The sequence below is a fragment of the Narcine bancroftii genome, chromosome 1 (genome assembly GCF_036971445.1).
Source record: "Narcine bancroftii isolate sNarBan1 chromosome 1, sNarBan1.hap1, whole genome shotgun sequence".
In the NCBI taxonomy this organism is placed as follows: Eukaryota; Metazoa; Chordata; class Chondrichthyes; order Torpediniformes; family Narcinidae; genus Narcine; species Narcine bancroftii.
This window is the reverse complement of record NC_091469.1, coordinates 374901448-374915943: the sequence shown is the minus strand read 5'-3', so window position 1 is coordinate 374915943 and position 14496 is coordinate 374901448. Positions and strand designations below refer to the sequence as shown.

Here is a 14496-nt window from a genome sequence, read left to right as displayed (position 1 = left end):
CCTTACTGGTGGTTGGCTTGGGCATTCCCACAAACAAGCAGAGTTGAAGGGACTTGCGGGCATTTACTCCCCAATGCCTATGGTAATAACACCAAGATGAGGTGTCCACAGGCTGCTTGCTTGTTTTGGGGTGTTACCTGCTTGTAGGGAGTGATGGGCAAAGGGCACGAGAGTGTGACACGGGGTCAATATCAGAGAGGTTGGTTGTTTAGACTTGTCTTTCCTTGCTGTGCTCTTTAGCCAGCCATAGAATGTCTGCTTCCGCTGCTACAGCCCTTGGGTCTTCAAAGGAAAACTTGGATAACAAGAGCCTAACATCATCTGACATTTGCTCTAAAAAGAGCTTCTCAAATGATATATTGGGCCTTTCGCCTGCTGCCAGGAACAGCATTTTATCCATTAGTTCTGAATGGGCACGGTCTCCTAACCCATTGGCTGCCCTTTCCCTACGGGAAGTAACATATACATGTAATAAAATACTTTTAAAGTGCCATACTTACTGATATGAGGTGGATCCCATAGAAGTTGCCAACCCTCTTAGCGACAGCCTGGTTCAGGGCACTGACAAGATGGTAATAATGAGTGGTATCCAATTCAACTTTGCAAAGGTGAAATTGTGTTTCAACGTGGAACCACAGTTCAGGCTCAGTTGTCCAGAAAGGTGGTAGCTTCACAGCAACAGCTGCAGAGTTCATGTTCGTCCAAAATTATGTTTTTGGACTCGACAGGGGTCACCAAATTGTGGCAACTGGAATCACAGTGGACACGACTAAATAACCACACAAGATGTTTTTAGAGTGAATCAAATTGATTTACTCTACATCTCCTGTGCAACCTTTTAAAAGCCAGAATCACGCGCCCGACATGCGCTGATATCATCACGCCCTGATGTCACATGGCCAGTTCAATGCTTCCTGGGAGTTGTAGAGTCACCATAGTGGTGCTAGAAAGTTGTATAAAACATTACTGAGGCCAAATTTGGAGTATTTGGTGCAGTTTTGGTCACATAACTACAGAAAAGATATCTATAAGATAGAAAGAGTGCAGAGAAGATTTACTTAGATGTTGCCAAGATTTCAGAAACTTATTTACAGGTAAAGGTTAGGCAGGTTAGGACTTCTATTCCCTGGAATATAGAAGAGAGGAGATTTGATAGGGGGGTCCAAATTTACGAGGGGGGTCCAAATTTACGAGGGGGGTCCAAATTTACGAGGGGGGTCCAAATTTACGAGGGGGGTCCAAATTTACGAGGGCGGTCCAAATTTACGAGGGCGGTCCAAATTTACGAGGGCGGTCCAAATTTACGAGGGCGGTCCAAATTTACGAGGGCGGTCCAAATTTACGAGGGCGGTCCAAATTTACGAGGGCGGTCCAAATTTACGAGGGCGGTCCAAATTTACGAGGGCGGTCCAAATTTACGAGGGCGGTCCAAATTTACGAGGGCGGTCCAAATTTACGAGGGCGGTCCAAATTTACGAGGGCGGTCCAAATTTACGAGGGCGGTCCAAATTTACGAGGGCGGTCCAAATTTACGAGGGCGGTCCAAATTTACGAGGGCGGTCCAAATTTACGAGGGCGGTCCAAATTTACGAGGGCGGTCCAAATTTACGAGGGCGGTCCAAATTTACGAGGGCGGTCCAAATTTACGAGGGCGGTCCAAATTTACGAGGGGTATCTACAGAGTAAATGTTGTAGGCTTTTTCCACTGAGGGTAGGTGTGATACAAACCAAGTTAAGGGCAGGAGTGCAGTGCTAATTATTTAGGTGCCGGAGCTCTACAAAAATGATGGTAGGGGTGCCGATGCATCAAAATAAATGGTGAAAAGGAGGTCACACGAGATATGGTCTTGGTGCCCACCATATTGTATTTGGCATTGTATAATTGAGAGCGAGTGGTGACCCCGTCTGTATTTAATATGTGGCCATTGTTAAATTCCCATGTTGTTTTTTAAAACAGAGGTGTCGGAGCTGCACAGCATTGCACCCTGAGTGAAAGGGGAAAAGTTTAGGAGGAATATTAGGGGGTACTTCTTCACAGAGTGGCAGGAACATGGAACAAGATGCTAGCTGAAGTGATGTATACAGGCTCAATTTTAACATTTAAGAAGAATTTGAACAGGTACATGGATGGGAGAGGTTTGGAGGACTTCAGGCTGGGTGCAGATCAGAGGGACGGGGCAGAAAAATAGTTTGGCACAAACTAGAAGGGCTAAAGGGTCTGTTTCTGTGTTCTTATGTTCTGTGGTTCTAAGTGGGAGGGATAGAGAATCAGGCAGGATCTAAAGACCATAAGACATAGGAGCATAATTAAGCCAATAAGCCTGTCGAGCCTGCAGGGAGTCAACCATGGAGAGAAATGGACAGTCAATTGGGGCACAAAACCTTGACTTCAAACTGACAAAGTTGGCATTCTGGACTCATCCCATTTGCCTGCATTTTGTCCATATCTTTCTATCCCTTAAATCTATCAAAATGCATTTCAATGTCAAAAAATACACTGCTGTGGCTTCCCTTGGCAGCTTGTTCCAGATACCCACTAAGTGGAAAAAGTTTCCTTTCACATCCTTCCTAAATCTTTCCCTTTTAACCCTCGGATTCTATTCTCCAGCCTCCCTTAAATATGCCCTCAACTTCTAGAATAGTCTACCCTGGAGAAAAACTGCAAACATTCACTTTATAAAATGTTATAAAATCATGAGGAGAATGGATAAAGTCACCCTCCAGCCTCTTTGAAAGTGACAATCTTTAACTGTGCAATTGTCAACACATGGGAAAAGACAAGCCTGGCACATCACAGAAATCTCAATGCAAGATTCATGAGATTTGGTTTCAGATAAAGGCAAATCTCTGGCTGGAATATTCAGAAAAAGCCCACAGTGGGGAAGGCTTTGAAAAGTTAAATGGAAACTGGGGGAAAAAAAGGTGTCACAAGAGCAGGGTCTAAAATTTGTTACACCTTGAAGGTTCTGTCAGTCCTCACTGTTCATGATGTCCACCTACAAGTAGTGGGGTCAATTCCAGCAGGATTGGTGGTGAGAGGTCAATCACTGAATCTTGGTAAAAGGTAATGATAACCTTAGATCAGTAGTTCTCAACCTTTTCCTTTCCACTCACATACCACTTGAAGTATTCCCTATGCCATAGGAACTCTGTGATTAGTAAGGGATTACTTAAGGTGGCATGTGGGTGGAAAGAAAACGTTTTAAATCCACTGTTTTAATCATACCTCATTGACTTGTTATGTGCACAGTTTCATAACTCCAAAGGAAATGGCCAATGGCAATTTTTCTCAAGCAAAATATTTCAGTAACAATTGGGTCTAGAGCAGTGATTCTCAACCTTCACTTCCCACTCACATACCACTTTACTAACCCCTTACTAATCACAGAACACTGATAGCATAGGGATTACTTAAAGTGGTATGGGAGTGGAAAGAAAAAGGTTGAGAACCACAGTCTTAAATATTTAATAACATTGACCATACCTCTTTTGTGGCAACATCTGTGGTCTTCTGTAGAGAGTCCTCAGAGGGTAAGGGAAATTTCTGAAATTCAAGTATTTGTAGAAAAGGATGAGACCTTCAACTCCATGCTCATCAACTCATAGTCCAACAAGTCCTCACCTCCCATCACCGCACCAATATGATTTCGATTGGAAAGACTTGCCAGCATTTTCTCCTCTCCATAAACCAGCTTGGTGGCATTCAGAATATCAAATGCAGAGTCAAAATAGATTTTCACCTTCTTTCCTTCCCTTTTATTAACCAACAGCATTCCTTTCAAGTTTATAATGAGAATTATAGCAGCATTAACTTCTGCAAAATTGGAGAGAATGCATTTTAGGAACAGAAAATGGCAACTTTACTCCAGTACAATCTGCAGGTGTCATGATGTTCAAATTAACTGGTGCAATATCAGGCACATTTGGCCATTTGGCCCACTGGCTACATGCCAGCATCTAAGAATGGAACCACCAGTCCCATACATCTCTCTTCATTTCCCTGCATCTTTTCAACTTATTCTCTCTTTTACACACACAAGTATCATTTCCTCTGACCCTTTTACTATTAACCTACACATTGCAGAGTGGCACAGTCAGGGGTGCAGTGCTGCCGGAGTTCTGCTTCAGAACCAGCACCTCGTGGAACTGGTCCGGGCACCTCCTTGTTGCCATTTTTGTTGAGCTCCAGTTTCTAAAAAAAAATAGCATTGCAACCCTGAGCATAGTTAGCACAGCAGCTAGCACACTGTAACTGCTCCAGTGACCTGGGTTTGAATATTCTGTCTGGGCACTCTCCAGCCAGATGGGATTAACATTGATTTTTCCAGTTTCCACTAACATGCTCTCCTCTCCCCTTCACAGTTCTCCTCCCTCCCCCTCCCTTCACCAAGCCATCCCTCCTCCCCTTGGTGTCTGCTGTCCCCTCCCTTCCTACCCATCGCCTCCTGCCTTGCAACCACCCCTTTCCTCCTCCCCCTACTCTTTTGTTCAGATGCCTACTGACATTTTCCCATTCCTTGATGGAGGGCTCAAGCCTTTGCTATATAAAGGACACTGTTTGACCTGCTGAGTTTTCCAGCATTGTGTATTTTTACTTCAACCACAGTGTCTGCAGATTTGCGTGATTAATTTGAATAGGCTGCTGCCTAGAAGATGTTTGTATGTTCTTCCCATAACTTGCATGGGTTTCCCTCATGTTCTCTGGTTTCCTCCCACGATCCAAAGACATACAGGGTGTGTAATTAATAGGTCACATGGGTGTATTTGGTTGATATAGACTGGAATGGCCTATTTCTGCATTGAATCTTCAAAAAAAATGTAATTTTCAACATCCAAATTAATCTACTTGCAAATCTTTGGCAAGTAGGAGGAAACCTTTGTATGACATCTATTGTCAAACCATAAAAACAAATTAATTGATCACACCACTGCAAGATGTGTCCACATTGATGGCCATGTTTACACACAATAGTGAGGGCATGATTTAGGAGCAAAATATTGGAAGGCTTTTGCTGTAGCTTCCATTTCTAGCCCTGATGCTGCGTGCACAGTACCATCCCACCACCCTTCACATTTAACAAGTGCAATCTTAAACCTGGGACTTCAACCCTCTTTACCAACAATCTCTCTCCGCCCCATAAGATGCATCACCCTTTAATGGCCTTGTCCTTATGCTGGTCTTTGAGGGGTGCTGATCTCTCTGCCCCACATCATCCCTCACATAGGTCAGGTTCCTGCGATGCAGATTCTCTTCACGCCTTTCCTTCATAGAACCTCTTTAAAAGTGGGTATCCGGATATCATACCTCATGTGAATTACTGGGTCAAAGGCGATGATAAAAATGGGATAAAAATGAAGTGTTTACTAACCATGAATTATTTTTAAAATTCAAAAGTTTTGTGTTACCTTCCACAGCAAAATTTTTGACTCCTTCAGATGGCAAACTGACAGTCTCCCACAGGTCAGACTAGAAAAAAATTAAAACTTTTGAAATTCAAACCAATCTCTGCCAGGTATAAAACTGCATATTAACTCATGGACTCAGAGAAGGGCAAAAGCAAAGCCAATGGAATCATATGGTTATACAGCCCTTTGGCCCAATTTATCCATGCTGACCAGACTAGTCCCATTTGCCTGCATCTGGCCCACATCCCTCAAAACCCATCCTATTTACATACTATCCAAATGGCTTCTAAACACTGCTAATTGTACCCACCTCTACCACTTCCTTTAGCAGCTTGTTCCACACACCCACACCTCTGGGTGGAAAACATTGCCCTTCAGGTCCCCCTTTAAATCTTTCCACTCTCACCTTAAACCTGTGTTGTCTAGTTTTAGATCCCCTCACCTGGATACAAGGACTGGCCATTCACTTTGTGTACACCCTCTCATACTACGAGCATCATTGAGAACAGCATATCAGACAGAAAGAGTGTAGCAGATGTCAACAATGTATACAGAAATGAAAAAGTTAGTTGAGTAGCCATTCTGCTCATCAGATCCCTGCTGGCTTCTCTTTGAGTAATTGCATTAGTCCCTTTCTCCTTATCCCACTTTAGTCCTGTAACTCTAATGCATGCCTTTCAACGCAAATGACTCTTCTTTTAGCTAGGAATCTACACCAGCTGCAATTTGCAATGGCCAATAGTGAATGTGCTTGAGGTAATGGGAAGAAACAGAAGCCCCAATGAGAAATTCATGAGGTCACACAGTGGGAAAGTCCAAACACCAAACTGGGACTCAGGAGCACCAAATGGTCACTAAACACTGCCGATTTAACTTTACAACACAGTTATGTTGAATCAGATCTGTTCTTACCGCACAACATTGGACATCATCTTTAATGAAAAAAGTCACACTGCGACTTCCCAGGTTGAAATCAATCCAGAAGTTCTCCAGTTTATCGTCAACTGGCATTTTCAACTGCAAAGACAAGATGAAAGTGCACTTGCATCCAATTCACCTACACATCCCCTAAGCAGAAGATCTATCCATCTGCTGTAACACACTGGTGGAGATCCGAAACAAGGATCATTTTACCATAGCTAAAGAAACTGCAGCATTCTGGAAATCCTGAATCATCGAAGCAGCAGAAATTGGACATTAAATATCAGGAGGCATTTGAAGACTCAATGCCATTAAAGTTGATAAAATTAACATATTTTTTCCTTTTTACACATTTAAAATTGAATATTCTGATCATAAACTGCAAAACTTTGCATTTTGTAATATATTAAAAGCAAAAGCTTTAGCATTGAGATACAAATCAAAAGCATTAAAATACAAGAGATATAAATCATTCTTTGACAGTAATGTCATGCGCTACAAACCAAAAGCTTAACTTTACTTCTAAACTACCTGTAATGAAAGTGATCATGTTTGCCATGCAACTAGCAATGCCTTACTGTTTGATTAGACTTGACTGCCAGCAGGGGGCTGACACACTATATGCTGTAACTGTAATGGAGGCATGCAGCCTCATGGCCTGCCTCAAGTGCTGTTTATAACAGCTTTAAAGTAAAGAACCTTTTCCTTCCTCCATCCATGTGTTGTCTAAGAACTCACACATATGAACACAAGATGAAACACTGCCCAGATTCAAGGCTGCGATCAAATGAATACACACAAGGCAATGATCTTGACTACCAAACACCTGGTCAATCTCACCTAACACCTGCAGTGTGGGCAAAGACAAAATAGCATCTGCAAACTCTAGGCTGAGACTTGGTTTGTAGATAAGTGCTGTGTAGAGGTCACCAGCGGGACCATGGATGGAGCTGCAAAGGCCACCTCACAGCTCGAGACCAGAACCTGGCAGTGGGGGAAGTTGGGGTCTTATAATGGTGAGAAATTAAGCTGATAACAAATTTATTGCCATATACTTGCTTGCTGCAGCTAAACAGCAACTGGAAATTAAACAATGACAATGGTATAATTAATTGAATTAAAAAGGTACAATAAATACAATAAAAAAAGATAATAAAGTATTCAGGAATGAGACACCAGAGATAGAAGGATAAAAAGCCGACAATGGGATCATAGTTAGGTGTAGCAGCCTTAGAACAGAACTGCAACAAAAAAGATGGGTTAAACAATAAAATCTGCAGACACTGTCATTGTAATTGAATACACAAAATAGCTGAAGAAACTCAGCAGGTCCTGCACTGTTCTTCGTTCAGCAGAGACTTAACCAACATTTCAGGCTTGAGGCCTTCATAAGGCTACGAGCTTAAAGCAAGCAAGTGCCTGAATAAAATGGTGGAGAGAGGGGTCAGGGGGAGGAGCACAGACCCACAGGCAAGATGGCATCAGTGGATAAGATTAAGAGGACAGGAGAACAAAAAGTGTTGGATTGTGGCATTTTTCTGTGCATTGTTCCCAACAGATTCTCCCTTTACAACTGCTACAACAGTTCTACTCTCTTTCTCTACTCTTAGTACCATTTATTTTCCACTACCTGTTACACACAACGATAAGTTAACTTAACTGAACAGCAAGCAATGCACACAGCAATAAACAAATCAATTCAGGGAGCTCCAGAACATGGACAACTTTAGCACAATCTGGATCAAGCTCCATGCAACAAAGCATAGAGAATGGCACAGGGAGTAGTCATGAGAAGACCCAGTCAAACCTCCTGGATGCCCAAAAGTAGCTAAATGAGATAGAAACTTGATTGTTCAATGTATTCCAAATTATCACTCAACCTCAAGTCTGAAAGACAAATACTGAAACACAGACTCAATTTAAAAAAAAAATGACTTTACCCAAAAGTTAGTCTGGCTTAATTATACTAGATTATTTAAAGATAAAGCACCCTTACCTCATTTAGATCAAGGAAAGCAGAGTTGCATGGATAGGTGTAGACTCTGCAAAAAACAAATGGAGAATTAAAATGAAAAAGATCACAACCCAAGGTGGGTACAAAAGTCAGCAAGTTACCCATCTTGGCCTCAAGTTTTGTATTTCTCACGTCAGATTCTTCAGTGAGCGTTTCATTTAAGCTGTTACAACATGGCCACAAGAGTAGGCCTTGTAATTGTAAGCCATTCAATGGAACAAAGGCTGATATTTTCACATCTTCAGTTCCAGAGTTCCAATACTTTGACTTACATTTTCAAGTGATCATACAACCATGCAAGAGATGGAGAACAGGTGAATAAGGAAATTCAGAGCCAGAATATGTGATGGGGCTGGAGTGGGGGGGGACAGAGGATTAACCAGGACCTTATTTGGGATTGAGTTCAGTGAGCCTAACCAGCTATAAGAGGCTTCATTATTAAATGTATTCCAGACCCAGATAGATAAATCTCTGAAGAATAGGGGAGATTTAGAGTCACAGGGAATAGGCAGGTGTGGAGCTGAGTCTATGGCCAGATCAGCAACGATCTTGTTGTATAGGTGAGCAGGTTCAATGGCCCAGATAGCCAACCCCTGCTCTCTCTAATGAGAGAGACTGGAGGGGCTAGATCTATTCTCCTTGAAGCAGAGGAGTTTCAGAGGGAACATGATTGAGGTATGATGAATTATGAGGAGCATAATCCTGACAGGATTTTCCCCGGGACCTTGAGAGAAGTTAGTGAGGAAATAACGGAGGCTCTGGCAGTGATTTTTCAAATGTCATTAGAGACGGGTATAGTGCCGGAGGATTGGCGTATTGTTCATGTGGTTCCTTTGTTTAAAAAGAGTTTGAGGAGTAAGTCTAGCAATTATCAACCTGTAAGTTTGATGTCTGTGGTAGGTAAATTGATGGAAAACGTTCTTGGAGATGGTATATATAAGTATATGGAGGGACAGGATCTGATCAGGGACACTCAACACGGATTTGTGCATGGAAGGTCGTGTTTGACCAATCGTTGAATTTTTTGAAGAGGTGACTATGAATGTTGATGAGGGTAGAGCAGTGGATGTTGTCTATATGGACTTCAGTGATGCCTTCGATAAGGTTCTGCATGGGAGGTTAGTTAGGAAGGTTAAGTCTTTGGGTATAAATTTGGTGATAGTCAAATGGATTCAACAGTGGCTGGAAGGAAGGTCTAGAAAGTAGTAGTAGATAATTGTTTGTCAGGATGGAGGCCGGTGACAAGTGGTGTACCTCAGGGTTCAGTATTAGGACTGTTGCTGTTTGTCATATATATTAATGATCTGGAGGATGGGTCAGTAAATTGGATTAGTAAAAATGCATATGATACTAAAATAGGGGGAATTGTGGATGATGAAGAGGGTTTTCAAAGATTGCAGAGGAATTTAAACTGCTTAGAGGAGTGGGCAGATGGCAGATGGAGTTTAATGCTGATAAGTGTGAGGTGCTTCATTTTGGAAAGAATAATCAAAGCAAGACATATGTGGTAAATGGGAGGGCAATGAAGAATGCATTGAAGCAGAAAGATCGAGGAATAATGGTGCATTGTTCCCTGAAGGTAGGAGCGCATGTGGATAGGGTGGTGAAGAAGGCCTTTAGTATGCTTGCCTATTTAATCAGTGTGTAGTATATAGGAGTTGGGAAGTAATGATGAAACTGTACAAGGCTTTGGTGAGGCCAAATTTAGAGTACTGTGTGCAGTTCTGGTCACCGATTTATAGGAAGGATATTAACAAGATAGAGAGAGTGTAGAGAAGATTTACAAAAACATTGCCTGGGTTTCAGCATCTGAAATACAACGAAAGATTGAGCAAATTAGGTCTTTATTCCTTGGAACGTAGAAGGCTGAGAGGGGATTTGATAGAGGTGTTTAAGATGATGAGAGGGCTAGATAGAGTTGATGTGGAAAGGCTTTTCCCATTGCGACAAGGAGAGATGGATTCAAGAAGTCATAGGTTGAGAGTTGATGGGCAAAGGTTTAGGATTAACATGAGGGGGAACTTCTTTACTCAGAGAGTGGTTACTGTGTGGAATGGGCTTCTGGGAAAGGTGGTGTGGAGGCAGGGTCAATTTTGTCATTTAAGAAAGAGTTGGATAAGTATATGGATAGGAGGGGGATGGAGGAATATGGGCAGGATGCTGGTAGGTGGGATTAGAGGAGGGTACTTGGATCAGTGCAGACTAGAAGGGCCAAATTGGCCTGTTTCCATGCTGTAATTGTTATATGATTATAGATATAGGGCAGAAGAATTCTCTCCATGTCAGAGGTAGAGAAAAAAAAATAGACATTGTAAATTTAGGATAAAGGGATCTAAGTGGAACCCTCTCCATACAGAGAGGGCTGAGTGTCCAGAGAATGGTTGAAGCCAGATTGCTTACAACAGTTAAGCAGCATCTGGGAGAGCATTTGAATGGCTCATTCATCGCAGGCTATGATCCAGTGCTGGGAGTTGAGATTAATACAGTGGGGTATCTACTGTTTGATTATGGAGAAGTTGAAGGAAGGCCAATTTCAACACTGCATGATTCCAATGGAGACTCATTTCAGGCCTGAAATGTTGGTTAAGTCTCTGCTGCTCGTGTCCCAGATATCCTAAAGTGGGAGGGACAGGAGCCAGAGGTCGTGGTACATGTAGGTACCAATGACATAGGGAGAAATAGAGAAGAGGTCCTAAAAAGTGAGTACAGGCAGTTAGGTAGGGAGTTAAAAAGAAGGACCGCAAAGCGGGTAATCTCTGGATTACTCCCTGTGCCACGTGACAGTGTGAATAGAAATAGAATGAGGTGGAGGATTAACACGTGGCTGAAGGGGTGGAGTAAGGGGCAGGGTTTTAAGTTTCTGGATAACTGGGACCTTTTTTGGGGGAGATGTGACTTGTACAGTAAGGAAGGGTTACACTTAAATCCAAGGGGGACCAGAATCCTGGCAGAGGTATTTGCTAGGGCTACTCAGGATCCTTTAAACTAGAATGGTTGGGGGGAGGGAACAAAATAGTACAGAGCAGTAAGGAGAAGGTTAGAATGCAAACAAAGAAAGTTTGTAGTAAGTATTTGAATATGGATGGGCAGGTGATAGAGAAGGGAAATGCTCTGGAAGAAGATGAAGGGCAATTGGCAGGAAAAGTAAATAATGTTGTTATTAAAGATGAGGGAAAACAGGGATTAAAAATTGGGAAATCTCTGAAATTCATATATTTTAATACCAGGAGTATTGTAAAAAAGGTGGATGAGCTGAAGGTGTGGATTGATACTTGGAAGTATGATGTGGTAGCGATTAGTGAGACATGATTGCAGGAGGGATGTGATTGGCAACTGAATATCCCTGGGTTTCGTTGTTTTAGGTGTGATAGAGTCAGAGGGGAAAGAGGAGGTGGGGTTGCATTGCTTGTCAGGGAAAATATTACAGCGGTGCCTAGGAAGGATAGATTAGAGGGCACATCTACGGAGGCTATTTGGGTGGAACTGAGGAGTAGGAAAGGAGAGGTTACACTTGTAGGGGTGTATTATAGACCACCCGGAGGGGACCAAGACCTAGAGGAGCAAATCTGTAGGGAGATAAAAGATATTTGTGATAAGCACAGGGTTGTAATTATGGGAGATTTTAATTTTCCACATATAGATTGGGAAACACATTCTGTGAAAGGACTGGATGGATTAGAGTTTGTGAAATGTGTGCAAGATAGGTTTTTTACAACAATATGTAGAGGTGCCGACCAGAGAAGGAGCAGTGTTAGATCTACTGTTGGCAAATGGGATGGGTCAAGTGACGGAGGTTAGTGTTGGCGAGCACTTCGGGTCCAGTGATCATAATGCCATCAGCTTCAATGTCATTATGGAAAGAGAGAAGTCAGGGCCAAGGGTTGAGGTTTTTGATTGGGGAAAAGCTAGATTTGAGGAGATGCGAAAGGACTTGCAGGGTGTGCATTGGGACAATTTGTTTTATGGGCAGGATGTAGTAGAGAGATAGAAGTCTTTTAAAGATCAGATTTTGAGAATGCAAAAGCTTTATGTTCCTGTTAGGTTAAAAGGAGGGGCAAAAGGTTTGAGAGAGCCGTAGTTTTCAAGGAATATTGGAAACTTGGTTCGAAGAAAAAGGGAGGCGAACATTAAATATAAGAAGCATGGAGTTAAGGAGATGTTTGAAAGATACATTGAATGTAAGAGGAATCTTAAGAAAGGAATTAGGAAAGCTAAAAGAAGGTACGAGGAAACTATGGCAAGCAGGGTGAAAACTAATCCAAAAGAGTTCTACAAATATGTTAATGGTAAAAGGAAAGCTAGAGACAAAATTGGTCCCTTAGAAAATCAGAGCGGAAAACTGTGTGTGGAGCCTAGAGAAATGGGGGAGATATTGAACAGTTTCTTTTCTTCGGTATTCACTAAGGAGAAGGATATTGGGAGATGTGAGATAAAAAAAGCAAATTGGGTAAATATGGGGAATATAGAGATTACAAAAGGTGTAGTTTTAGGGCTTTTGAAGAATATAAAGGTGGATAAGTCTCCGGGACCAGACGGGATCTTCCCCAGGACATTGAGAGAAGTGAAGGAGGAAATAGCAGAGGCTCTGGCGGTAATTTTCCAAATGTCATTAGATATGGGGATAGTGCCGGAGGATTGGCGCATTGCGCATGTGGTTCCGTTATTTAAAAAGGGTTCAAGGAGGAAGCCTGGCAACTATCGGCCTGTAAGTTTGACGTCTGTGGTAGGTAAATTAATGAAGAAAATTCTTAGAGATAGTACTTATAAACATCTGGATAGACAGGGTCTGATCAGGAGCACTCAACATGGATTTGTGGGAGGAAGGTCATGTTTGACCAATCTGATTGAATTTTTTGAAGAGGTGACGAGGAATGTGGATGAGGGTAGCGCAGTGGATGTTGTCTATATGGACTTCAGTAAGGCCTTCGATAGGTACCACATGGAAGGTTAGTTAGGAAGGTGCAGTCTTTAGGTATAAATTTTGAGATAGTCAAATGGATTGAACATTGGCTGAAAGGGAGAGGCCAGAGAGTGGTAGTGGATACTTGTCTGTCAGGTTGGAGGCCGGTGACCAGTGGTGTGCCTCAAGGATCTGTATTGGGCCCATTGTTGTTCGTTATATACATTAATGATCTAGATGATGGGGTGGTGAATTGGATTAGTAAATATGCAGACGATACTAAGATAGGTGGAATAGTGGATAATGAAGAAGGTTTTCAAGGATTGCAGAGGGATTTGGGCTGCTTAGAAAAGTGGGCTGAAAAATGGCAGATGGAATTTAATGCTGATAAGTGTGAGGTGCTTCATTTTGGTAAGAAGAATCAGAATAGGACATACGTGGTAAATGGGAGAGCATTGAGGAATACAGAAGAGCAGAAAGATTTAGGAGTGACGGTACATCGTTCCCTGAAGGTAGAAACTCACGTGAATAGGGTGGTGAAGAAGGCTTTTAGTATGCTGGCCTTTATCAATCATTGCATGGAATATAGGAGTTGGGAGGTGATGTTGAGATTGTATAAGATGTTGGTGCGGCCTAATTTGGAGTTCTGTGTGCAGTTCTGGTCGCCTAATTATAGGAAGGATATAAACAGAGTGCAGAGAAGGTTTACCAGAATGTTACCTGGGTTTAAGCATCTAGAGTATAGGGAGAGATTGGACAGATTAGGTCTTTATTCTTTGGAGCGTAGAAGATTGAGAGGGGATTTGATAGAAGTATTTAAGATTATGAAAGGGATAGACAGAGTGGATGTGGATAGACTATTTCCTTTAAGAGGAGGAAAGATTAAAACAAGAGGACAGGAGTTAAGAATTAAGGGGCAGAGGTTTAGAGGTAACATGAGGGGGAACTTCTTTACTCAGAGAGTGGTAGCCGTGTGGAATGATCTTCCAGGAGAAATAGTGGCGGCAGAGTCAATTGTATTATTTAAGAAAAGGTTGGACAGGTATATGGATGAGAAGAAGATGGAGGGTTATGGGCATTGTGCAGGAAGGTGGGACTAGAAAGGGGTGTTTGGTTCGGTGCGGACTAGAAGGGCCTAATGGCCTGTTTCCGTGCTGTAATTGTTACGTTATCTTACGTTATCTTTTTAAAATGGAGCAGAATGTGCAACCAGCAGGATCCAAACCACATTCCATGTGTGATGAGCACCAGGAAG

The 14496-nt window shown here is 42.3% G+C and overlaps 1 protein-coding gene across 7 annotated transcripts in view; it reads right to left on the bottom strand.

The window, feature by feature from the left end:
* The window catches only part of sycp2l (synaptonemal complex protein 2-like), a 145696-nt gene that overhangs the window by 108350 nt on the left and 22850 nt on the right, over positions 1-14496 (bottom strand). For all 7 annotated transcript variants that reach the window (XM_069913360.1, XM_069913359.1, XM_069913361.1 and 4 more), the window contains exons 8-12: positions 8324-8369; positions 6319-6423; positions 5407-5467; positions 3666-3814; positions 3485-3544 (exon numbers count right to left, since the gene is read on the bottom strand). In XM_069913360.1, coding sequence (XP_069769461.1) covers positions 3485-3544; positions 3666-3814; positions 5407-5467; positions 6319-6423; positions 8324-8369 — 421 coding nt within the window. The remainder of the gene's footprint in view (positions 1-3484; positions 3545-3665; positions 3815-5406; positions 5468-6318; positions 6424-8323; positions 8370-14496) is intronic.